Below are 27,500 nucleotides of genomic sequence, written 5' to 3' on the forward strand. Positions count from 1 at the left end.
GTGACTTCACTCTCGCACACACAGTTTTATTTTTGCATGCATCCTTTTGCTCACACTTATGACAATACACAGAGAGGTGCATGCGCACACATACACACACAGACACACACACATACACGTGCGTGCGCACACATGCATGTAAACACATATCATTCTATGCATGTCTTCTCTTGTTCCCATTGATGAACACATACACATGCACTCATCCACAAACTCACATTTTGATCCATGCATGTCTCCTCTTGTTCCTATAGACAAACACACACACGCGCGCGCGCACGCACGCACACACACACACTGTCCAAACACACATGCATTCAGACACACAACCGCACACACATCTTTTTCAACATACCATATTATTTCTGTAACATGCCCCCACAATATCCATCCATGCCAATGCTCCCTCAAAAAAAAAAAAAAGAGAAAAAAAAAAGAATCAGAAATAGCAGAACCACCAACAAACTTGTTCCACCATGTCAAAAATAAATGACCTTTGAAACAACCCACATGTACACATGTACAGCATTGCCTGGACTCCGGTCAACTAACACAACGATTCTGCACAGTTCACCAAACAAAATCTGTAAGTTGGTCCATTAGGAGAATTACATTATCAAGCAACACACAATGCAAGACTAAACGTTTGTTTCCAGTTCATTCTAAATTATTTTTTATTCATAGCATTTAGCAGGACAAAAACTTATCCACAACCCCATCTCACATATTCAATCTGTTGGTATTGATCTCAAACACATTCTCTTTCTCTTTCTCAGGAGAAAAAACTTACTTAAAGCACACTGTCTCTGTCTTTTTCTCATTTTCACCCTCTCTCATTCTCTCACACACACACATGCATATATCACAGTCGTGACAAACAAGTGGCACCGAACAAGTCTCGCCAGATTTAGAAGGAGAACGATTGGGTTGAATGCTTATAAAAAGTGGTTTCAGACTGAGCCCTCATTACTCTCCCCTTGTCCGATGTGCGGTCATTTAAGGGAGGATGAATTACATTTTTTTTGTTTAGTTGTAAAGCTTATGACGATATTCGAGAAAAATGTGTTGTATTTAAAACAAATTTAGCAAAGAATGAAGACATTTTTGGAGTGCTTAATCTAAATCAGGAAACTTCAATACAGTCACTTGCAAAATATATTGCCGAAGCGAATAACATGTGACGAAAAAAACAACAATATAATAGTATCAGGTGTTGTTCATTGTGAAAATTGAAATCTGTGTTGTCATTCTCATATGGAAAATATTTATGTTATACATTTATATATGTTTTTGTTTTTATTTCTCACTACATCACATTACTTTGAATGGATGGTCGAACTGCACTTTGTTGAACAGATTGATTGATTTCGTTTTGGTTTGGGTTTTCATCAATATTATTACTATTGATGCATGTTGTTATTTGTATTATGAACCCCCATGTCATTAGGGCTGTAAAGCTATTGACATTAAAGTGTTCAGTGTTCACACACACACATGCATGCCAAACTCTCTCATTAGCAAACTACACATGCTTGACAAAACCTTAAAACAACGTATCTAACCGTTCCATGCAAGTACACTTGTTCACTCACTCTCTTTCTCATTCTCTTGCTCTCTCTCACACAAATGCATTACCAACTCTTTGATTCACAAAAAAATAGCATGACAGAAAAAATTAAGAGACCAAACTTTCAATGCATGCAAGCTCACTTGACCTTTTTCTTTTTCATTCTCTCACACCCAAGCACACCTACCTCTGATTTACAAACTACAGAAGCACAGACATTTCTACTTGTATACCATAAGCTTTAAATACGAGGTCATCCTTTCTCATCATTTATGCTACAGTATGGTTGGGTTTTTTTTTTTTAGGATTTCATAAACATCACTTTTAATTGATCAGTTAATCAATATGTAGTTTTGTCACCAAAAGAGAGAAAGAGAGAGTTTTCAATATAAAATGCACTGACATACTGCAAATTACATTTTGGAGATGATGATGATGATGATCAATTATTTTGTTTGTTCATGTGTATATTTACAAGTATGCCAGTTTCATCCACATCTTGTAGCAGCAACACATTGATACATGGCATGTAGCACCTCATGCAATAAAAACAAGGAATTACATGAATGCACACATCACTGGACATTTTTCCAAGGAATCATGATTCAGAATCTTGTCATTCTTGAGGCAGAAATATGAACACAACACACACACACACACACACACAAATACACATGCAAACCTGTTGAATTAACCACCAAACCTCTCACTCTCTCTATAAAAGAAGCTTCTCTCCTTCACACACACATTTGCTCATAAACAACAGCACAACACAACAACAAAAATCCAAATTATGCAATGAGATTTCTGGAATGTACACCACAGCTGATGCACTGATCATACCACCATGCTTATCACAATCTTCTTCGCCTGGTAAAACATGAATGTGATTCTCACCACCTCTCCCTTAATTTTCACACACACACACTTTCACTTACTCGTATACGTACACAGTAAATCCCCCCCCCCCCCCCCCCCCACTCGATTTTTTTTTCCTTCCCTCGTCTAATATTTACAGTGAAAAGACGTTAAACTAAAGAACGAACGAACCTCTCCCTTTAACCACCATAACACACTCCAAGGTTTCTCCTGTAAGTACCTTCCATGTGTCATTATCACAAGTCCTATCACGTGCAGGTGAGTATGACAGCTTGCATGATGATGATGAAACAAGCACAAACTGTGTACAGAAATGCCAACCCTTCTGAACAGTTTGGAGGAAAGTTTTGAATTCTTTTCAGAACCATCAGACTCACAACAGCATGTATACATACGGTGTCTGAAAAAATGGTTAAAAGTTCCTGTACCCTTCTACATCCATCATGGCAGTGAGTTTTGTATTCACGATGCCTGGGACTTGCCACAGGAAGAAATCCTCTCCTTCTTCCACCATTCTACTCTTCTCCACCCGGTCAGGTACCCCATTCACACTTGGGTGGAGTGAGGACAATCAGCGTAAAATACCTTTCCTCCCCCAAGGACAAAAACACCTAGCTAAAAATGAGGCCTTGATCTCTGATCAGAAGTCCTATGCCCTAACGATTCTGGCACATCACTTCACATTGTTTACCTTCCCGAGAAAAAAAAACTCCATAACCTTTCCTGTTCAGGCAAAATAAGGATCTATTTTCCAGTCAACACGGGTTCAGTGTAAACATGTGCGTGACTGCCTTTGGCTACGCCTCAGCACATGAGATTAGTCGTTTGGGCCTAGTGGTAAAACGTCCACCTTGGAAGAGAGAGAATCTGAGTGCCATGGTTCGAATCTCATAGTCACCAGTATTTTCTCCCCCTCCACTAGATCTCAAGTGGTGGTCTGGACGCTAGTCATTCAGATGAGATGACAAACTAGGTCCCATGTGCAGCATGCACTTAAGCGCATGCAAAAGAACCCACGGCAACAAAGGCATTGTCCCTGACAAAATTCTGTAGAAAAATCCACTTCTACAGGAAAACAAGTTAAAATTGCAGGCAGAAAAAAAAAAAAGAAAAAAAAAGGGTGGAGCTCTCAGTGTAGTGAAACGCTCTCCCTGGGGAGTGCAGCCCAAATTTCACACAGAGAAATCTGTTGTGACAAAAAGAGTAATACAATACAATACACTACCCCAACCAGTGCACAGTTACACCTTGTGCATCACAAAGCGGCTGACAACAAGAAAACAGGTGGGTGACCTTAGCTGGCAGGAAATTAACTTGCAGGAGCGATTTCTTCTTTCTTCTTCTGCGTTCGTGGGCTGCAACTCCCACGTTCACTCGTATGCACACGAGTGGGCTTTTACGTGTATGACCGTTTTTACCCCGCCATGTAGGCAGCCATACTCCGTTTTCGGGGGTGTGCATACTGGGTATGTTCTTGTTTCCATAACCCACCGAACGCTGACATGGATTATGGGATCTTTAACATGCGTATTTGATATTCTGCTTGCATATACACACGAAGGGGGTTCAGGCACTAAGCAGGTCTGCACATATGTTGACCTGGGAGATTGTAAAAATCTCCACCCTTCACCCACCAGGCGCCGTCACCGTGATTCAAACTCGGGACCCTCAGATTGACAGTCCAACGCTTTAACCACTTGGCTATTGCGCCCGTCACAGGAGCGATTTCAACGTCCATGCAGCATGTGAACACACTGCCACTGGTCGTTAACAAAACGCAATGAAATCAGGATAGCTGGCATCACTGTGTGTAAGCTAGCAGGAACTGAGTGCTTCAGCTGTGGTCGTAAGTTTGTTGGTGTCGGTTCATTCACTCTGCAGTCTCATTATGAATATATAAAAAAAAGAAACAAAATTTACCTTCAGATGATCCCCCCCCCCCCCCCCTAACTAACCCCCTCCTATCTATCACACCAAAACTTTATTTATATACAAAAAAATAATAAACACATTATTGCAGGCACATGTGCAATCCCCAACTCTGTACAGATTAAGACAATAATCCATGATCACTACCCCCCCCCCCCCCCACCCTAAAAAAAAAAAAAAAAAAAAATCAATTTCACCCACACTCACTAACACACAGGGGAGGCTTCTTTTGCTTGTGTGTGTGTGTGTGTGTGTGTGTGTGTTGTTGTTGTTGTTGTTTGAATCTTCTCTATGCAGAACGGTATGCCGCAAACTCCATCTGCCCAATCGCCTACACCGTTTCAGTGCCATTACCACCACAACACTGATCCCAAAGCCACACCTGGGTTCATCTGTCACAGTCTCAGTGCCAAGAGTCCACAGGGAACCATCAATTTTAGGAAAAGGTGCAACTTGCACCTGCTTTTTGCTTCACCTCTCTCACCCTCCACACATTTGGATAATGTAATAGCAATGTTTCTTTTCCAGATACATACGAAACCCATTCTATAGCTGTCTGTGTTGTAAAATCATCTGTCTTTCAATATCATGTTGCAGGGAAAGAAATAATGTCATTTTCTGTCCAATCTGTTTTTGGAGGACAACATTTTCTTCCTACACCTGGGTTGTCTTGCCTGTCCTGATAATCCTATTGTAGTAGTGGCAATGATTATCAATGAGCATCTAACCAACATCGTTTGTGCTGAACAAACCCACATTGGAAGTCACACATAAGTACTTCTCTCTCTCTCTCTCTCTTTCATGCACAAACACACACACTTCACACACATCCTCCCATAACACCCAAACAACTAATCCCTTCCAAAAACCAACGAACCAACAAGTCAAGCCAAGTCAAGTCACAATGAACCAACAAGTCAAAATCACAACTGCTGCATTTCACTGTGGAACCCCAACTGAACACCAACCCAGAAGAAACGACCCACATGTCGGTACACATGCACACCAGATGCCCGCTCAGCTGACCCCAAGGGTCCAGCTGACTTGCACAGTCCCTGCAACATGTACCCACAACAACAGGTGGAGAAGCAGAAGACGACGAAGCAGAAGAAGCAGAAGAAGAAACCAACAACGGATGGACCATCTCCAAAGGCAGTGAGCACTGAGAGCACCATCACATCACAGTTTTAAACGTTTGATATCGTCACTTCGGAAGTCGTTCCTGGAAACAGACAGGAAAAAAAAAAAAAAAAACCCAGAAAGGAGAGATAAAACAACAAGTCTGTTCCAAAAGCTAATCAGTACTTCATAAAATAGGACTTAAAATACATATTCAAAGAGAAATACACACAATTTTCTTTTTCCTGAAAAAGAGAAGAAAAGGGAAACACAGATATACCAATACAACTGCACCAAATCAGTGGGAAAAGCCAGTTACTTTGCATGCAGAAACACAGTGTATCATAAAAACTGGACTTTTTTTTTCTTTTTTTCTTCTTTTTTAATTTTTTTTTTACAGCAACTGAGTAGACCTTTTCTTAATGTGTAGAATCAACAGAATAACATTAAACTGTCTTTGGTGAACAGACAAACTTAAAAAAATGTAGGTCCACAGTAAAGTTGGATCATGTTTTTAGGAATATATATATATATAACAGCATACCTCTGAACATGTACAGCTAAAGTGTTTCACAAAATAGGACTTTAAATTCACAACAGCTCTTTATTTTTCTGTCCCATTCTGACAGCCATATTCCCCATTTCACAGTCACTTTTCTACTCCCACTTACTCCCATCCATCCATCCCAATTCTCTCCCAAGGTAATATATATATATGTCTATGTATATGTATCTGTATATCTATGTATAGATATAGATTGATGGAATACAATACAATAAAATACAATACTATACTATACTATACTATACTATACAATGCAGCATCGTACAACACAATACAGTACAATACAACATAATGCAATTCAACACAATACAGAATGGTACAGCAGACTACAATACAACGGAATACAATGCAATACAAATCAATGCAATACAGACTACAACACAACACAACAGTGGAGTGATGGCCTAGAGGTAACGCGTCCGCCTTGGAAGCGAGAGAATCTGAGTGCGCCGGTTCGAATCGGATGAGACGATAAACCAAAGTCCCATGTGCAGCATGCATTTAGCGCGCGTAAAAGAACCCACGGCAACAAAAGGGTTGTTCCTGGCAAAATTCTGTAGAAAAATCTACTTCGATAGGAAAAACAAATAAAACTACACGCAGGAAAAAATACAAAAAAAAAAGGGTGGCGCTGTAGTGTAGCGACGCGCTCTCCCTGGGGAGAGCAAGCCGAATTTCACACAGAGAAATCTGATGTGATAAAAAGAAATACAAATACAAACACAACACATCCCAATACAAAGGCAGCAGCAGCACACTGGCACCACCAACGTCATACCTGAGGCTGAGAGTCTGCCGCACTTCAGCAGGTGTCAGGCGCCAGGTGAGCGGCCCAGAGTTCTGTCCCCAGTAGTCCATGATCTCCGACACCTGCAATCAGTCAATCAATCAATCAATCAAATCGCTTTAAGTTTAATGTCCTCATGAAATAAAATAAAGATAAATAAAAAGGAAATCTGGCTTGTGGATGACAAGATAGCATGAGATATTAAAAAAAAGTAAAATTATGCTTTTCATACATTAAGTTGTAGAAGCATAGTACATGCAAGAAGTAAGGAACATGATATATAAAACCACTCAAAAAAACAAACCAAAAAAATCATTTCTCTCTCTCTCGCAAAAACTCTCCTCCTTCCCCTTAACACACACACACACACACACACAGTGTCACATTTCTGTTAAAAACTAGAAAAGATAATCTCTTTTTTTTCATGATTTTCCCCCAAATAATATGAAAATGACTTTGTGACACATTCCATGAAATGCTGCTAGTGATTTCTTTTCTCCTCGTGATTCTCCATGATCCTGAAAATAAGTTTGCAACATGTTCCATCAATGTTCTCTGCCTACCGTCTTCAACTAACCGACAAAAACCAAAAGCAGACCGACACTGAGCACTGCCCACCCTCAACAAAAACAAAGTAACAACAAAGACAGACACTCAGCAAAGAAACGACACAGACAGACACTCAACAAACAAAGGAACCTCAACGACAGATACTTAAACTACAACGACAGACACTAAGATTACAACAAAGACAGACACTTCACAAAGAAACAACAGACACTAAGCTAGCAAACAAAGGAACCACAATGACAAGACACTACACTAAGAAACAACAAAGACAGACACTCAGAAAACAAAGGAAGAGCAAAGACAGACACTCAACAAAGACAGACACTAAGCAAACAAAGGAACAACAAAGACAGGCAAGTCACAAAGAAATAACAAAGACAGACACTCAGCAAACAAAGGAACCACAATGACATGACAGTTAACAAAGAAATAACAAAGACAGACACTCAGACAAAACCAGACTCTTAACAAAGAAGCAACAAAGACAGACACTCAGCAAACATAAGAACCACAACGACAGACACTTCACACAAAAAAACAAACAACAAACAAGACACACCCAGCAAACGAAGGAACCACAATGACAGACACTTAACAAAGACAGACACTCGACAAAGGACCCACAATAACAAGGCACTCCCATGTTCCATCCCCACCCCCGAAAGCGGAGTATGGCTGCCTACATGGCGGGGTAAAAACGGTCATACACGTAAAAGCCCACTCGTGTATATACGAGTGAACATGGGAGTTGCAGCCCACGAACACAGAAGAAGAAGAAGTTCCATCCCCACTCTCTCGACCAAGAGGGTTTGAGGACTGTTGGCGCTGGGGTTGTTTCTAAACGCCAACTAGCCCCCGAGGCTGCAGCACTAAGACTAAAGAGCCAGTGCAATCGTGCCTCCTAAGTTTGAAAGTGGTAGTCCCCTCACAAAGTACTAAACTGTAAATGACTCCCCACTGCAATGGAGAAACCACTGACCATGCATCTCTCACTTTACTGTTGGCCAAACTCCCAGCGCATAGGATTCAAACACACACCAGACAAAACAGACACCGAGCACTGTCCCACCAAATCAGATCAAACAAACGCCAGACAACACAAAGACAAGACAGACACTGCACTGAGCAACCCCCCCCCCCCCCCCCCTGACCCCCACCCTCCCCTTACCCTCTCCAGATTAAGGATGGTGGCCATCTGGGTCAGTCGGGCAAACTTGTCCCTCACTGTCCACGTGGTGACTGACGACAGGTACCCCACCAGTGCCCGCAGCTCTTTGTCAAACTGCAGACCCCCAAGCTGCATGTGCGCACGCGCACACACACACACACACACACATTATACAAAATGGAAAGGAAAAAATATAAGGGAGAAACTGATAAGAAGAACAGAAAAGAAAAAAAAGAGGAAGAAATTAAGAACAACAACAATAATAATAATTTGTATTTGTATTTCTTTTTATCACAACAGATTCCTCTGTGTGAAATTCGGGCTGCTCTCCCCAGGGACAGCGCGTCGCTACACTACAGCGTCACCCTTTTTTTTAATATTTTTTCCTGCATGCAGTTTTATTTGTTTTTCCTATCGATGTGGATTTTTCAACAGGATTTTGCCAGGAACAACCCTTTTGTTGCCGTGGGTTCTTTTACGTGCGCTAAGTGCATGCTGCACACGGGACCTCAGTTTATCATCTCATCCGAATGACTAGCGTCCAGACCACCACTCAAGGTCTAATGGAGGGGGAGAAAATATCGGCGGCTGAACCGTGATTCGAACCAGCGTGCTCAGATTTTCTCGCTTCCTAGGCGGACACGTTACCTCTAGGCCATCATCACTCCATCATGGTAATAATATTAATACTAATATGGGTAATAATAAGATAAAAACAAAAAGAAAACATTAACTGATATGATAAAAAATGATAACAATATGAACAGCAGCAATAAGAACAAATAAAAAGAGAAAAGGATTTTTTTGTTCTTGTTATTTCTGATGCAAGGGAAGCAACTGCGTTTTTCTCATCTTTCAGATGCTGGCTGCTCTTTTTCAGACTGGAGTCAGTCAGTTTTAACTCTCTCCATACGAACGGCGAAAGAGACGACGTTAACAGCGTTTCACCCCAATTACCACCATCAAAATATTGCAAGAGGAAGGCTCTTATACTGAAGAGGTGAATGTTGACAAAGAATACCACAATTCTGATGACAGAAGCTAAAGGTTGGGTCATTGAGACAGCCACTGGACATCCGAGGGGTCTGTGTAGAGGAGAAGAGAGGTCTGGCCGTACTGAGTGAGTTAAAGCAGTCAAAAATGCAAGTGGGTCAGATTCTCATGATACAGAGAAATGATAAGCATTTTAACATTTTGGAAGCTCTACATCAAATGGGTTATCAAAGATGCACTGAACTGTACTGTATCAGGACTGAAAAACATTCTTGTCTTGGGGGAAAAAGAATTGCAGCTCCTCTTTCATCAAAACTAACTAAAAGCAAACACACACATACATATACAACCTGGATGATCAAATATTAGGCACAAATACCATACTGTAACAAGATATGCCACTGGTGTTGACTATTCTAATTTTTTTCAATACTAGAGGATTGAAAAAAAAATTAAAAGAACTAACAAAAAGCACTCTGCCAAAACATGAGACTATTCAAAAACAAAAACAATCTCTCTGGAGCACTGAAAACAACAACAACAAAAAAAAAAAGAACCTCTAAACATAATCAAATAATTACATACAGTAGATGCAGAAATACAACTAATATATCACAGACACAAATACACTGTTGGAGGGAAAAAAAATGACACACAGAATCAGAAAAACTCTCTGCTAAGGCAGTCTTTATAAATACACATATACAGAATCATTTCGAGAAAATCTCACTCTGTTAAAGGCAGTATTCACAAAAAAGGAGGAAGGTGGCAGAATGGGTAAGACACTCAGCTGCCAATGCAGAAAATCTGTGAGGGTCTGGGTTTGAATCCCAGTCTCACCCTTTCTCCCAAGTTTGACTGGAAAATCAAACTGAGCAGACGGGCACAATAGCCGAGTGGTTAAAGCGTTGGACTGTCAATCTGAGGGTCCCGGGTTCGAATCACGGTGACGGCACCTGGTGGGTGAAGGGTGGAGATTTTTACGATCTCCCAGGTCAACATATGTGCAGACCTGCTAGTGCCTGAACCCCCTTTGTGTGTATATGCAAGCAGAAGATCAAATACGCACGTTAAAGATCCTGTCATCCATGTCAGCATTCGGTGGGTTATGGAAACAAGAACATACCCAGCATGCACACCCCTGAAAACGGAGTATGGCTGCCTACATGGTGGGGTAAAAACGGTCATACACGTAAAAGCCCACTCGTGTGCATACGAGTGAACGTGGGAGTTGCAGCCCACGAACAAAGAAGAAGAAGAAACTGAGCATCTGGTCATTCGGAAGAGACAATAAACTGAGGTGCCGTGTGCAGCACGCACCTGGCACACTGAAAAAGAACCCATGGCAACAAGAGGGTTGTCCTCTGGCAAAATTACGAAGAAGAAATCCGCTCGGATAGGTACACAGAAATATAAGCATGCACTCTAGGCCTAGCTTGGCACTTCGGGATATACTGATCAGGCATCTGTCTAGCAGATGTGGTGCAGTGTATATGGATTTGTCTGAATGCAGTGACGCCTCCCTAGAGAAACTGAATCTAAAACTCACCATAAAAACAGACACACAGAATCATTCCAAGAACTCACTCTGTTAAAGGTGGTCTTTCCCACAGCTTTCTCTAGCTGCACGGTGATCTCCGTCGTCACCAAGGTCACAAAGGTATCGTAGTTGGCACTGGTTAGAGAACTCTGCAAATCGCCCCACACCATCAGCAAACTTTCATCAGAGTCAGCACCAACAACACAGTATCTCATTTTCTGTAACTGTGTCACCAGGTAATACGGATACTGTCACCCTTCTTTGAAATTCAATTAATAGGAAATTTTCTATCTAAAATTACGTTTAAATAACATACTTACCGTGACCCAACTTGTGCAGACTCCGGCAGGGGTCTGACATTCCTGTCTTGTGCAAACTACTATCCGCATCTGCGGAGAAAACGAAACTATGGCAGATAACCTCCCGGAAGTAGGTAACCTCCCCTTTGTCCCGCTGGCTAGTGCCCTCTTTTTCCGGCAGCCATCATGACTCCTGTTCCTGTGCTCTTCATACGGCTAAGTTTTTTTTCGTATTTTCTGCCTGTCTGTCAATTCTCTGGCGTTCTTGTTTGTTGTCAAATTATGTCTCCAACCAGGTCACATAATTATGTAGCTCGATTGGGGAATCATGCTAAAATTAAGGTGCGATTGCAATCGATTCCCTGACACTCTGGGCCCCCTACTCCTGGCCCTCTCAACAACGCCAACACACCGCCTCCTCCACTTCCTCCGCTCCCTCCGGTCGACTCCAGAATCTTAAATTATACAACTCCCCTTGATCCTATGTGTGTGTAGTGCCACTGTAATGGTACAATAAAAGATGTGAGAGCAACAAAAAAGCAAAAACAAAAAAAAGAGCAACAACTAAAGAGCATGCCTATCACTTGAAACAAAATACATCAATTTCTCATATAAACACCCACACACATCACATTACACAAACTGCACACACACACCCTAACTTCACATTGAAGGTAGAGGGCACTGTGTCCAGTACAGTGCCAAAGCAGTGCCACAACAAACGATGTGACATCAACAACAACAACAACAAAAACAAGTAAAAAAAAAACCAAAAAAACCCAGTATGCTATCACTGCACAAAAATCTATAATTTTCTTATATGAACACCCCCACACATACGCCACATTACACAATCCACACACCTCTAACAAACTTCACCTTGGAGGTAGAAAGTATTGTGTCCAGCATAGTGCCAAAACAGTGTCGCAACAAATGATGTGGACATCAACAACAAAAACATAAAAAACAAACAATCAACAGTTTTCTCATATAAACATCCACACACACACACCATATTACACAATCCACACACACCACACACCTCTAACTAACTTCACCTTGAAGGTAAACACCACTGTATCCAGTATAGTGCCAAAGCAGTGCCACAACAAAAGATGTGACAGCAACAAAAAAACAAACAGATTAATCTAAAATGTTCTCATATAAACCCCAACACACATACACCACATTACACAATCCACACACAATCCCCCCCTTCTTCTTCTTCTTCTGCGTTCACTCGTATGCACACGAGTGGGCTTTTACGTGTATGACCGTTTTTACCCCGCCATGTAGGCAGCCATACTCTGTTTTCGGGGATGTGCATGCTGGGTATGTTCTTGTTTCCATAAACAACCGAACGCTGACATGGATTACAGATCTTTAACGTGCGTATTTGATCTTCTGCTTGCATATACACACGAAGGGGGTTCAGGCACTAGCAGGTCTGCACATATGTTGACCTGGGAGATTGTAAAAATCTCCACCCTTTACCCACCAGGCGCCGTCACCGTGATTCGAACCCGGGACCCTCAGATTGACAGTCCAATGCTTTAACCACTTGGCTATTGTGCCCATCACAATCCTCCCCTCCCCCCAACAAACTTCACCTTGAAGGTAGAAAGCATGGTGTCCAGCGTGACGATACTGCCTTGTACCCACGGGTCGTTGGCCTCGTAGTTGGAAAACTCCTCCTGTAAACAGCATCATAGGCTGTTTGTCAGAAATAACACAAGTCATACCATTTCTGTCTTCCGTGTAATTTGTATTTTGTATTTGCATTTCTTTTTATCACAACAGATTTCTCTGTGTGCAATTCGGGCTGCTCTCCCCAGGGAGAGCCACCCATTTTTTTTTGGTATTTTTTTTTTGCGTGCAGTTTTATTTGTTTTTCCTATCAAAGTGGATTTTTCTACAGAATTTGCCAGGAACACCCTTTTTGTTGCCGTGGGTTCTTTTGCGTGTGCTAAGTGCATGCTGCACACGGGACCTCGGTTTATCGTCTCATCTGAATGACTAGTGTCCAGACCACCACTCAAGGTCAAGTGGAGGGGGAGAAAATATCGGCAGCTGAGCAGTGATTCGAACCAGCGTGCTCATATTCTCTTGTGTCCTAGGCAGATGCGTTACCTCTAGGCCACCATGTGGCTGAGGTGCTGTGTGGAGGGGGTTGGGGGCAGGGTGTGACTGACAGATTTGTGATATGAGCATTATTTGGGCATTGTGATGTATGAGAACTGTAATTGGTTTTAAGTTTTGTGTGATGGTTTTTAGTTATCGTGATATTGGTGTGAAGTATTGTGATGTTAGGATTTGTTTTACGTATTGTGATATGATTTTTAAGAATAAAGATATTGGTGTAGTACTGTAATATGATCAAATATCATATTCATCATTTTGGTGTTGTGATGTATGAAATGAATGCTGTGTAGTGTGTGATGATTTTGTGTGTGTGCGTGAACATAGATTTGTGTTTGTGTGTTTGGTTAGATGTCTAGGCAGGGTTATCTATCTAAGTGTTTAGCATTTGATTAAATGCATGTTTTACACATAAGTTTTTCCACTGGGCACCACAACTGAACATGTTTACATGGAACAGTACCATATAAATCAAATTATCATCATTATTAAAATTGTCATTATCATTATCAATCAAGATATTTTCCTGTCCTCAGATTGGTTCAGTGACGTCTAATGCTTTAAAAATGCTGCGAGGAATACAAGTGGGAGTTGCCAGAGATGGTGAGGAATGGGACCCTTGCATGGGGTGCATTAATTTCTTTCTACAACAGCTTCAGCACGATGTTTAATAATCATGATTATCATTATCAACATTGTCATTATCATCATTATTGTAAGCAATATTGCAAGCAGACACAACCAAAGCCATAAAAAAAATGTTCATAAAAGATCTTAAAAAGGCATACAAAATTGACAAGTATGTTTTTAGAATATCCATGGAATATAACAAATCTGTGGGCACCATACATATATATCGTACAAGATTAAGATTTGTATTATGTATAATTAAACCTACATTACTTTGATATGAATTGGGCTCAGCAATACCAGTGGAAGCAATGTGTGAACAGAAAGTATACTGTCATTACTACAATTTCATTGTAATTCGTGTGTTATAATAATATCACACAGATCAATGTTTGAATTGATATTTGCCGTTCTGCCAGTGCGATGCCCGATGTGGAATGGTTGATGTTCGGAACGCTATACTGTTGTGCCTTCCTAATGTGAAATATTTATTTGGTATGTAAACCTTTGTCTGAGTAAAAAATGTTAGGAAAAAAAAAAAGAAAAACCGGACGGACACAAACGAACCTCCGAGATGTTGTGGTTGGTGGAGAGGAAGGAGTCGGTCAGGGGCTTAATGCGGGGCCTGATGGCGCTGGACGACAGCTGCGAGAAGCCAAAGTCCACCACGTCCTTGAACCGCCCAGACACCGTGCCCAGGTCACCAAGGCAACTCTGAAAACAAGGGGACACCTTTCCACAACAACCTAAGCAGATGTATGTATGTGTGTATGTCTTAACCAAATAGTTGGTGTGGCCATTGTAAAAAAAAAAAAATTTTTTTTTTAAAAGAGAGAGAGAGAGAGACACCATTCTACAACAACCTGAGCAGATGTATGTTATGTTATGTCTTAACCAAATAGTTGGAGTGGCCGTTGTAAAAAAAAAACATTATGAGTACAATACCAAATGTGATTTATATTTGTATTAGTTACATGGAATATGAAATATGAAATATTTTTATGTGCCCCCACGGGGCTTCCTGAAATAAACATGTCTTCTCTTGTTTTGGAAAGTGTGTGTCGGTGAAAATGTTAACAAGGAGAATGACACAGACAGACTGCTATCAAAACACCACCCAGTGTATGACGGAATCTAAATGAGCGGCGTGGGAGTAATGCCACTGAAACGGTGCAGATGATGGGGCAGCAAAAAAAAAAAAAAAAAAAAAAACCACCCAGATACGACCAGGTTGCCAAGGCATACAGTACACTCTTCTTCTTCTTCGTTCGTGGGCCACAACTCCCACACCACATTCACTCGTATGCATATGAATGGGCTTTTACATGCATGACTGTTTTTACCTCGCCATGTAGGCAGCCATACTCTGTTTTCAGGGGTGTGCATGCTGGGTATGTTCTTCTTTCCATAACCCACCAAACGCTGACATGGGTTACAGGATCTTTAACGTGTGTATTTGATGTTCTGCTTGCATATACACATGAAGGGGGTTCAGACACTAGCAGGTCTGCACATATGTTGACATGTGAGATTGGAAAAATCTCCACCCTTTACCCACCAGGCGCAGTTACCGAGTTTTGAACCTGGGACCCTCAGATTGAAACTGATGGGGTTTGAAACTGTGCCCTCGCAGTTGTTAGTCCATGACGTTAACCACTACACATTCTTGCAAACAATGACTGACCTCCAATTTTGCTTTACTTTGTTCCGTACACTGTTGAACGTAGAGCTTGGACACTTCATCCTGTGTTAAAAAAAAAAAAAAAAGAAGAAAAATCCAGTTTATTTCCAGCAAGAAATGAAAAAAGCATTGTTTGTAGCATTGAAAGGCTAAAGACATAACTGACAGAAATCTTTGGTGGCATCACTGTAAAGCTAAAGATACCATAACTTTAACAGAAAAGCTCTGGCAATGTGGAACACAGTTTCTCTAGCTTTCTACTTACATGGATATATTTTTTAAAGTTTTATCTTTATCCCTCTGAATCAGACCATTGATCTGCGTATGAATGACTGATGTGTAAGCACTTTGATTTATCTCTGCACAAGATTCAGCACAAAATAAAAACTTTATCACTATTATCATTGATATTATATATTATTGTTATTATCATTATCAATCTTATTACTATCATCATCATCATCATCATCATCACAGCAATCACACAATGAAATCAGTCTCTTATGCAAAGGGAAAGCATGTCAATAACCGTCTTGTCTGGTCCATGCTCTCACAACAAACTCTGAATTGTTCTCATGCTCTTTCTGCTTACTGAACCAGCATCAAACTCCAATTCATTCCCTCAGAAAGAAAATAAGTCATTGTTGTATGAAGAAGGAGCAATAAAAAATAATTTTAAAATATCCCAAAAAATCTACCTACCTCCAGGTTGTTTTTTAAAGCTTTGCAGTAGTCACAGCTGACTTCAGCATTGTTTAAGGATGTCTGAAAAAAAAAAAAAGAAAAATTCTTTTCATTCAATATCATGAAATCAGAACCGAGAAGAAAAATTAATAAACAGCCTGCCAGAAATACCAAAATAACAAAACAATCAGTCAGCCAGCAAAACCAACAACATACAAACAAACGAAACTTTGGCCTAAGAATGAACCTTCTTCTTCTTCTTCTTCTTCTTTGTTCGTGGGCTGCAACTCCCATGTTCACTCGTATATACACGAGTGGGCTTTTACGTGTATGTCCGTTTTTACCCTGCCATGTAGGCAGCCATACTCCGCTTTCGGGGGTGTGCATGCTGGGTATGTTCTTCTTTCCATAACCCACCGAACGCTGACATGGATTACAGGATCTTTAACGTGCGTATTTGATCTTTTGCTTGCGTATACACACGAAGGGGGTTCAGGCACTAGCGGGTCTGCACATATGTTGACCTGGGAGATCGGAAAAATCTCCACCCTTTACCCACCAGGCGCCGTCACCAAGATTCGAACCTGGGACCCTCAGATTGAAAGTCCAACGCTTTAACCATTCGGCTATTGCGCCCGTCTAAAGAATGAACCAATGTACATGACGTCAAACCACCAGTTCTCAAACTCGCTCTTGTTTCACATGAAGCAGTAAGTATTATGATAAACCACAGGCTCTCAAATGATATCTCATTTGGCGTGAACAAGTTTCACATCATCACAAACCAAAGGCTTTCAAACGTCATTATCAATTCATATGAACAAGTATACATCATGGTATACCACAAATTTTCAAACTATTCCTGCTTCATACGAACCAGTATACATTAAGTTAAACCACACATTTTCAAACTTCATTCAAACTTATTATGAACCAGTGTACATCATGGTAAACTACAGATTGCCAAACTTTGTTCTCAATTTATATGAACCACTATTCATCACTGTTAACTGCTTGTTTCATTTCAAAAGAGAGTAAACCAGTTGTTTTAAACATATTTATGAACTTATCATTATTATTTACACTTCACATAACCCAGTGTATATCATGATAAACATAGTTCTCATATATATTTCAACTTCCAAGTAACCAGTAACAACTCATGGTAAACCACTGATATTCAAACATATTTCCACTTCACACAAATCAGAAAACGGTAAATCAAAGATTCTGAAATGCACTGTAAACCCTACAACTCTACAACCCTACAACACACTAACAGGAAACAATACCACCATTCTTGATCAGGACTCCTTTCGCTTAGGATCGCATTACTTTTAGTCAGTAAAATCAATAACAATACTTTAACAGTACGCAAGAACTTGAAGAAGTAGGAAACGCACCTGAAACGCAAGCCACACTGATCCCCACTGCACCAAAGTTCAGCAGTCAAGGGGGTTAATCGCTTCACATCCAAAAAACGCACACCTCCTCCTCCACCACCGCGCCCCTTACCGCTCACTCCTCAGCTCACTCCAATCCACTCACCAGGAAGCTGGCTCTGGCCTTGACCTTCTCGGCATCAGAGCTCTGCAGCTTGCCCTGCGTGATGCTGGCCTGGACCAGGTTGTAGGCCTGCTGGAGGTCGAAGCCCGAGGGGAAGCCGGCCCTCAGGCGCTGGTAGAGCACCTCTCGGAAGTCCTGCTCCAGGATGGTGCAGGCGTGGTTCAGCATGGCGCACACCCCGTCGATGCTGCAGCTGGAGATGGCGCGCCTGCACTCACCATGCATGAATGATGAATGATACTTCCATAGTGCAGGAATGTGGCAGAATGGTGACGCTCATCTACCAGTACAGAGAGTCCGTGAGGGTCTGGGTTCGAATCCCACTCTCGCCCTTTCTCCCAAGTTTGACTGGAAAATCAAACTGTGCATCCAGTCATTCAGATGAGACGATAAACCGGAGTCCCGTGTGCAGCACGCACTTGGCGCAATGAAAAAGAACCCATGGCAATGAGAGTGTTTTCCTCTGGCAGATCCAGTAGAAGAAATCCACTCTGATAGGGACACAAATATATATTATATGCATGCACTCAAGGCCTGACTAAGTGCATTGGCTTATGCTGCTTGTCAGGCATCTGCCGAGCAGATGTGGTGTGGCGTATATGGATTTGTCCGAACGCAGTGACACCTCCTTGAGAAACTGAAACTGAAACTATATAGTGCCTCTCCTCAGTAAGGGACCAAGCTCTAGGCACTTTACAAACTCGGGGGGATCATTTGCACAACAAGCTGCCTACCTGGGTAGAGCCGACTGGTGGCTGCCATTGGGCACTCATCATTCGTTTCCTGTGTCATTCAATCAGATTTCAGGCACGCTTACATACACAGTCAGACAGGTATGCAACATTTTACATGTACAACCGTTTTCATTTGTTTTTTGTTTATTTACCCTGCCATGTAGGCACCCTATACTCTGTTTTCGGGATTGAACATTCTGGGTACGTTCTCGTTTCCATAACCCACTGAATACTGACATGGTATACAGGATCTTTAACGTTCGTATTTGATCTTCTTCGTGGGTACACATATGAAGGCACTAGCAGGTCTGCACATAGGTTGACCTGGGAGATCAGAAAAGTCTCCACCCTTTTCCCACCAGGCACCATTACCGAGATTCCAACCCGGGAACCCTCAGACTGAAAGTCCAACGCTTTAACCACTCAGCTATTGTGTTAACGGCTCATTTGTTGTTATTTAACCCTTTCAACACTTTAGTCTTCTGCCTGTGCAGCCTTCCCAGCCTGGTATCAATGCTTCACTTCAAGCACATTTGTAATGACACCGCTCAACCAATAGCTACCAAACTTTACAAGATGACTGATGACACAAGCGCTTTCTTAAAGTATCAAGCTCTTGCTGTGCAGTAAGCCTTTGACGGAAAACCAGACAAAAAACACACAAATTGTTTTAATAACTCAGCAAAACTGTGTGCTTGTGAGGAAGTTCTGTTCTGTTCTAGTTACTTCCCCTTACCTAGCAGTTTAATGACAGCATACTAGCGAGCTGATGGACCAGTGTAAGTGGATAGGTTTCTTCACCTGAATGCTGTTCAAGCTCAGGCGGAGAGTAACGATCTGCAACACCCACCCAGCATTCGAACACAGGGTTGAATAAGTAAACAGACATGCCTACCCCAAGAGTATGACTGTCCTTCACATGAAAACAGTATCTGGCTGTGATGCCAAGTGACTGATTTTTTTGTTAAACACTGAACAATCTGCGATCGAAGTCCAGCCAGGGGCCACTCAACCAAAGTGTGTGTCTAAATACCAAAACAAACTAAAATAAAGTTGCTTTTGTTTTTGTTTTGTTTTTTTGCCAAATGACAATTTAGAAATTAGTTTCATCTCATGCCCATGCAATTAACAATGACAATTACTCTTGGTGAGTAAAAGGACACATCATTTCAACCATACCAAGGAGAAAGAACGACTGCTGCTGCTGTGTAAAGAATGTACAGGAAAGCAAAAAGGAAATTTTCTATCTAAAATTATGTTTTAATTACACATACTTAACCGTGACCCAACTAGTGCAGACTCCAGCAGGGGTCTGACATTCCTGTCCTGTGCAAACTACTATCCGCCTATGCGGAGAAAACGAAAGCAACTACGGCCAATAATCTCCCGGAAGTAAGTAACCTCTGCTACAGTTTACTTCCAAGTTGTCTTTTGTTGTTGGTTTTTTTTGTGTGTGTTTTTTTTGTTTTTTTTGTTTTGTTTTTTTTTGGGGGGGGGTTTAAAGAAAAGGGAATTATGTTTTCTTTTTTTCTTCTTTAAAAAAAGAAGTTCCTCTTCTTCTCAGAGGTCAGACATTTCGTATGTGAGTGCTAGTATTGCTTCAGCATGTTCGCTTCTTTAAAACAGCCAATTATGAATACGGTAAGTGTGACTGCTAGTATTCTGACACATTTCTTTTCTGTTTTGTTTTTTTAACAGGACTCGCCCATTCACTAGCATGCATTGAACTGCTAGGAAAGGGAAGCAAAATGGAACAAAACTTCCTTCCTCACACCCATCCTCCGCCCTCACCCCATCCACCATAACACCCCCACCCCTTAGTCATCCTCCAGATGGTCAGAAGGAGCGTGCACACGGCAGAGGGTCACTGACCTGACAGACTTTTTCACGATGAAGAAAGTGTCGTCCACCATGCTGGAGGTGTGCTGGCCCTCCTCAATGGCGTCCATGCTCACTGCCTGCAAATCAACAAACAATGCTTTTTTTGTTTGTTTGTTTGTTTCGTTTTTCGGTTTTTTGGCACCCTAAGGGTTCTCTCATGGAACATCTTATACATCATGATAAATGGATCTTTACTGCAATTTTTGTTGTTGATTTTTTGGCACCTTATGAGCTCCAGTATAATTTTTCACTCAAAGAACAACTTTTACATTATCATAGACGTATCCTTTACGATAATTCATCTCAAGAAGTACTCTCAGTAACAATTCTTTTTGAGATCACTTCTCTTGAAAAGTACTCTCGTTAATTATTCCTTCAAGATCGTTTCTCTTAAGGACATGTCTTGTTTACAATTCTTTTAAAAATGTTTCTGTGAAGAATTACTCTCCTTTGTGATGGGGTTTTTTGGGGGGTTTTTTTTCAGAGGTACTCTTGTTAATAATTCCTTTAAGATCATTTCTCTCAAGACACGCTCTTGACTGCAATACCTTTAAGATGATTTCTTTAAAAAAGCACTCTCATTAACAATACCTTTAGTATTACTTACCTCAAGATGTACTCTTGTAATAATACCTTTAAGATTATTTCTCTCAAGAAGCACTCTGGCTACCAACAGATCTAAGATCATTTCTCTCAAAAAGCACAATTGTTAACAATATGTTTCAGATCATTTCCCTCATGATGCACTCTTGTTAACAATACCTCTATAAACATTTCTCTTAAGAATCACTATCAATACCTTCAAGATCATTTCCCTCATGAAGTACTCTTCCATCATGATGTAAATGCCAATCAGCTCTTGCACCATGCGACTCATTTCACAAGCCGACCAAAACGTCTCTATTTCCTTGGCATGCTCTGCACACACACACACACACACACACACACACACACACACACACACACACACACACAAATTACAATCCTCTGCATAAACATTTCACACATGTAGCACACATCATGTGAGAGAGGGAAAGGGAAAAAGTTATCAAAAGGGGGAATAAAGTCACCGAAAATGCTGACATACCACAATTTGAAATAATTATGCATTTACAATCTATGTTTCAAACAGACGTTACGTTTTCAAGTATTTCTTTCCTCCTAAACTATGATGGAAACAACTTGTCTGATTCAAAAACAGTGGTTGCTGCATTCACATGCTGATCATTATGACTATCCATGGTCTATTTCCTCAACAGAAATGTAAATAATACACTGAGGCCAGCCTCACATGTACTGATAACAATCATTGCTTCAATATCGCCTTAGACACCCTCTTCTTCATCACAAGCTGATCATTTTGACTATCCATGGTCTGTTTCCTCATCAGAACCATAGCCACCACACTGAGGCTGGCCTCACATGTATCATGAATAATCATTGCTTCAGTATCGCCTTGGATACCCTCTTCTTCATGGGTGGATGGTTGTATGCTCTGAGTTTGTCAGCTTCACGCCCGTCTGACCAGCACTCTGGGTTTAAGCCAAGGTCAGGCATCTGCTCCTTTTTTTTTAAAGTTATTTTTCATATATTTTACAGCAGAAGAGGGGTAGTGTATATGGATCAGTCCACACACTTTGACACCTCCTTGAAACTGAAACAGACTCTTTTACTATGCATGTATGTATCTAGGTCAGTGGGTCATGCACATGCATGCCACATCCTGCATGCAAAAACTGCTTCCTGTGCATTTCTTCAGACATTTCATGTCTTTAATTTTACACCTCTCTGAATGGTTTACAGCACAGCTGTGATTCAGAGTGTTAATCGTTCTGTGTGCATTCAGTACACAAATGTTCTACGATGCCAACTTCCTTGTTGAATCAGGAACGGTCAAAACCCATGGCAATAAATGACAGGTCATGTTAGTCAAGGGAAGTAAACCTCGTGAGACAGCGTGGTTCTGGTTGGGTGGCTGCAGGATGTATTTCTGGGGGCTTATACACAGATGCCAACAACCCCTGTCAAGTGTTTGTAGGAACAATAAGGAAATTTGGTAGGAACATTCTGAATTTGGTAGGAACACTCAGACTCCAAACCACATCAGCAAATGGGCACAGATGCTGTTTGACCAACACGCAATGTGATTTTGTCACCAAGTTGTTCGGGCAATTTAAGCTGATTGGTCTATTCAATGCTGTTTCAATGTAAACACGCAGGCGATTAGCTGAGAATCATCACGTGAGACCAAGGTTAGTAGTAACTGCCCTAGCCTCATGATCAATAAGTCTAGAGTGTCTGGGTAATGTTACGACAGTAAAGCATGTGACCATCAGAACAAATTTGACATTGGTGCAACGTTGGAACAAACTGTATATCAAGCATAACAAAATACAGTGAAATCGTAACAGTTGGCATCTTCACGTATAATAGAAACAGACAGTTATTCCTTTTTTCAATACCATGATTTCAGTATTGAGGAAAGGTCTAGGAGACTCGCTTTCCACCCTGAAGATATGGTGTACAGCCTGAAAACCTGAATATGTCTGAGCCTCCCCCCCCAGACCCCCCACCCCAAACCCCCCACCACCACTCCCCCAACCCCACCTCTCTTCCCCAACTAGATAACACTATCAGAGGACTAACAAAAGACTAAAGCAGTATTTATCATTTCCATTCAACTCAAAGATATTTCAAACTGACAGTGTCAAGAATCTGCAGCATCATGAGTATTCAACGGCAATGAGGAATCATACATGAACTGCCCATGACAATAATTTTGGCCAATAATTAAGAAAAATAATTTTACAAATCTGTATTTGAATACAACCACACAAATGCCCATAAAAGCATAGATGAGCTTGAATGTACACACTAGATAAACACACACACACACACACACACACACACACAACACACACACACACACAAACACACACAACACACACACACACAACACACACACACACAAACACACAACACACATACACACTAGATGAACACACACACACACACACACACACACAACACACACACACACACACAACACACACAACACACACACACACACACACACACACACAACACACACACACACACACACACACACACACACACACACACACACACACAAAGTGATTAAGCTGACAAAGTCCACATTACCTTTTCTTTTCTCTTCCTCAGGCATTGCCACTTCCAGGTCACCCTATGCATTCAAACATTCAAAAGCATACTGATCAATTGAAATCAACTGACTTTAATTGCTGTGGGCTTCAAGCACAATAAAAAAAAAACTTAAATAGTTCTACAGGCTCATTTCAAATACCATACTGATATATAAATAAGTAAATACATATCTGCCTTTTCGATTACTCAGTGAGTCAGTCAGTCTGTTTAGCTTCGAATAAACTGTCATGTATATAAACATTTTGTGACAACAACAAAAAACCACAACAAAGAGAGGAAATGTGTTCAAAAATATGCAAAAATCATATTCAGTTCTGACAAACTGTTTTCTACACAAACATTTCATGATGACATAAACATCGCATCAAAGATGATCTATAAAAACCACGATCAGTTTCTGATGAACAACCTGGTATGGATACATCTTGAGAAGACATAAAAAAAAAATAATAAAAAAATTATTTAAAAAAAAACATATATATATATATATATATATATATATATAACACCCACTTAAGAGAGGAAATGTTTTCAATGATCTGTGAAAATAATGTTCAGTTTCCAATAAAGCATCTTAATCAGTTGCTTCTCTTCTTAAATTGACCACTTCTCTCCTTTATAATGTCCATTAAGAAATTTTCTTTAATAGTATTTCTGTTTATTTCAAACGTTCCCCTTTGATTTCACCCCCCCACCTACCCTGTTTCTCCAGACTCACAATCCAACTCCCACCTCCTTCCCTTCCTTTCAAACGATAACACTAAAAAAGTGAGAATCAATACTTTTAACTCTTTCCATACGAACGGCGAAAGAGACGACGTTAACAGCGTTTCACCCCAATTACCATCATCAAAATATTGCAAGCGGAAGGCTCTTATACTGAAGACGTGAATGTTGACAAAGAATACCACAATTCTGACGACGGAAGCTAAAGGTTGGGTCATTGAGACACCCACTGGACATCCGAGAGGTCTGTGTTGAGGAGAAGAGAGAACTGGCCGTACTGAGTGAGTTAACAAAACGTCTACATTCACCAATATCCGTGATGGGACATCAAACAAAATTCCTCCTCCTCCTCCTCACCAGGGCTCGTCGACGCATGAATCTGGAGTACAGCTCCGCACGCGCGCTGATGAGCGCCACCTCTGACAGGACCACGTCCAGGTGTCGGGGATCCATTCTGCACAAGCACGGAGAAAGCCGAGAATAAAAACTCTGCACAGTTTCACTGGCTCCATTCTGCACACGCAAGATGCCATGAAAAGCAAACACTGAAAAAGCTGAAAAAACAAAACAAAACAAAAAACACAGTTTCGCAAAGTGTTTTTCTACTTCTGCATTCAAGGGCTGCAACTCCCCACAATCACTCATATATACAAGTGTGTTTGAGCATTTACAGCCTGTCTTTTGAGGGTGTGTTCAGTATGTTTTTGTTTGCATAACCCACTGAACCTTGACATGGATCATGGGATCTCTAATGTGCACTTTTTTTCTTTTTTTTCCGCCCCATCATCTGCGCCATTTCAGTGGCATTACTCCCACGCTGCTCATTTCAATCCCCCATACACGACCACACCCGGGTTTGTCTGTCACAGTTCCAGCGCCGGCAGTCCGCAGGGAACCATCAATGTTAGGTCGCCAGGAGGCCACACACCAGAGGAGACCATGCACTGCTGCTGAGTCACTTCGGTGGTGTTCAGTGGTGCCTGTTCTGATTTAACGTACTTAGGACACCACCTACTAAGCCCCCTACCAATGACAATAATGGCTTAGTCGCGGAGCCAGACTGAGTTAGCATCCCTCCCAGAGTGGAGACCGCCACCACGTCCCACAAACAGCAACGCTAATCACTTCGCCGCGGTGGCTGGTTCTAATGTGCACATTTGATCTTCAGACTTTTTCACCATGCAACTTTTAAAGTCTTAACTCCCGAGAGCAAGGTTTCGGTTGTGCATGCGCACTAGAGCCTATCCATAAAAGGGAAAGGGGCGGAGTTTATCTATAAAAAGCGCGAGCACGTGTCCGGTAGAAATGTAAACATGTGGGAGGTGAAAGCAAAACAAAGACCGACTCACTGTTAGCGGAGAAAGATATCCGTGTACTCCTGCCACACAATGTGGTCGTTTACGGTTGCCAACGTCGAGGGGCTGTCTGCATGCTTTCCAATTCTCACCGGACAGTACCACGTGCTGGTGCTATTTTTATCTGACAGACACGTCTAGCGCAAACACAAACGGCTCTAGCTCCGCCCCTTTTCTCTGCATTCAAATTTTGTATTACGTGTAGCTGACACATTTTGTACTTTCCAAAGTCAATTCAGGTCTAGATTGGAAGCTGCTAGGCAAATCTCGCTCTCTGCCATAAATGAAGCCAAACCGTAGCTTTATTGGGCTTTTATTTTGAATAAACCTTCACCGACGTCACAGTGTCAGACTCTGGTGAGAAACTGGCTTGATTCAAATCGCCCGCCATTTATAGTCCGGTTCAGGCTTTAAGAGGATTTTTTTTTTTTTTTTTTACTTAGATTTTGGTATAAATCTTCTCTGAATTAATCATCCTTACTTTACATGTACATGTATATGTCATTACAAACCTTCTACCAACAATATTTACAGACTGAATTTTATGTTACTTTATTATTTACAGGTTTTTTTCCATGAAATTTGCTGAGTACATACGAGATTTATTTCCAGTCTGACTTTCATTCAGAAACGCCTTTGTGACAAGTGGTAGTATCTGCAACACATATTCACCTCTCCCCGCCCCCTGCCCCCCCCCACCCCCCCATCCCCATTCCACTCTCTTCACATTCTCAATCTCTCACTCTTTCCCACACTCCCAGTCTCTTTCTCTCCACCTTCCTCTCACTTTCTTGCTCTCTCTCTCTCTCTCTCTCCCCCTCTCTAAATTTCTGGCACTCTCTATCTCTGTGCTCTCTCTCTCATTTTTGGTCTCTTTCTATCCCTCTCTCACTTTCTTGCACTCCCATTCTCTGTCCCCCCCCCCCACCCCCCCACCCCCCTCCCCCACGCCCTCTTCCCTTCCTCTTTCACTCTTTCACTTTCCTGCTCTCTCTCTCTCTTGGTCTCGCTCTCTCTCTCTCTCTCTCTCTCTCTCTCTCTCTCTCTCTCGCTCTCTTCATCTCTTACTTTCTTGCATTCTCTTTCTCTCTCTCTGTCACTCTCTCTCTGTGTGTGTGAAACAAATCACCACTTACCGTTCACCTGCTGTTTGTTTCTGTTGTAACATCACACTCTGCTGAACTTGTTTCACCTGAACACCAAACAAAACGACAATCATACCAATGCAAATTGAAGAGAGCACCAGTATTTTGTCAAACTTCTTCACGTTGTGTACTTCTCATCTGTGTGTTTGTTTACCCATTTTCGGAAAGTGCCTAGAGCCCTATTTACAGAATGGGCACTACATAATCAATCATATATTGTTACTATCATCATTATTGTCAATACTATTATCATTATTACTATCATCATTAAACTGCAAATGCTCTCTGCCATCTCCAGAAAACAAACATTCCATGGTGATTATCCAAATGACAAGTTTGATAATGGTTATCTTAAAA

General features: G+C 41.3%; 1 protein-coding gene across 1 annotated transcript in view; it reads right to left on the minus strand.

The window, feature by feature from the left end:
- Window positions 1–4,598: 4,598 nt before the first annotated feature.
- Window positions 4,599–27,500, minus strand: part of LOC143285429 (conserved oligomeric Golgi complex subunit 4-like) — a 33,594-nt gene continuing 10,692 nt past the window's right edge. Inside the window, exons 9-22 of the mRNA XM_076592693.1 lie at window positions 27,135–27,190; window positions 25,001–25,097; window positions 23,894–23,936; window positions 21,531–21,649; window positions 20,723–20,808; window positions 18,099–18,324; window positions 16,569–16,631; window positions 15,870–15,929; window positions 14,753–14,899; window positions 13,027–13,110; window positions 11,165–11,266; window positions 8,585–8,713; window positions 6,838–6,929; window positions 4,599–5,597 (exon numbers count right to left, since the gene is read on the minus strand). Of these exons, the coding sequence (XP_076448808.1) occupies window positions 5,555–5,597; window positions 6,838–6,929; window positions 8,585–8,713; window positions 11,165–11,266; window positions 13,027–13,110; window positions 14,753–14,899; window positions 15,870–15,929; window positions 16,569–16,631; window positions 18,099–18,324; window positions 20,723–20,808; window positions 21,531–21,649; window positions 23,894–23,936; window positions 25,001–25,097; window positions 27,135–27,190 (1,347 nt within the window). The 3' untranslated portion in view covers window positions 4,599–5,554. The remainder of the gene's footprint in view (window positions 5,598–6,837; window positions 6,930–8,584; window positions 8,714–11,164; window positions 11,267–13,026; window positions 13,111–14,752; window positions 14,900–15,869; window positions 15,930–16,568; window positions 16,632–18,098; window positions 18,325–20,722; window positions 20,809–21,530; window positions 21,650–23,893; window positions 23,937–25,000; window positions 25,098–27,134; window positions 27,191–27,500) is intronic.

This window comes from Babylonia areolata, chromosome 9 (genome assembly GCF_041734735.1).
Source record: "Babylonia areolata isolate BAREFJ2019XMU chromosome 9, ASM4173473v1, whole genome shotgun sequence".
In the NCBI taxonomy this organism is placed as follows: Eukaryota; Metazoa; Mollusca; class Gastropoda; order Neogastropoda; family Buccinidae; genus Babylonia; species Babylonia areolata.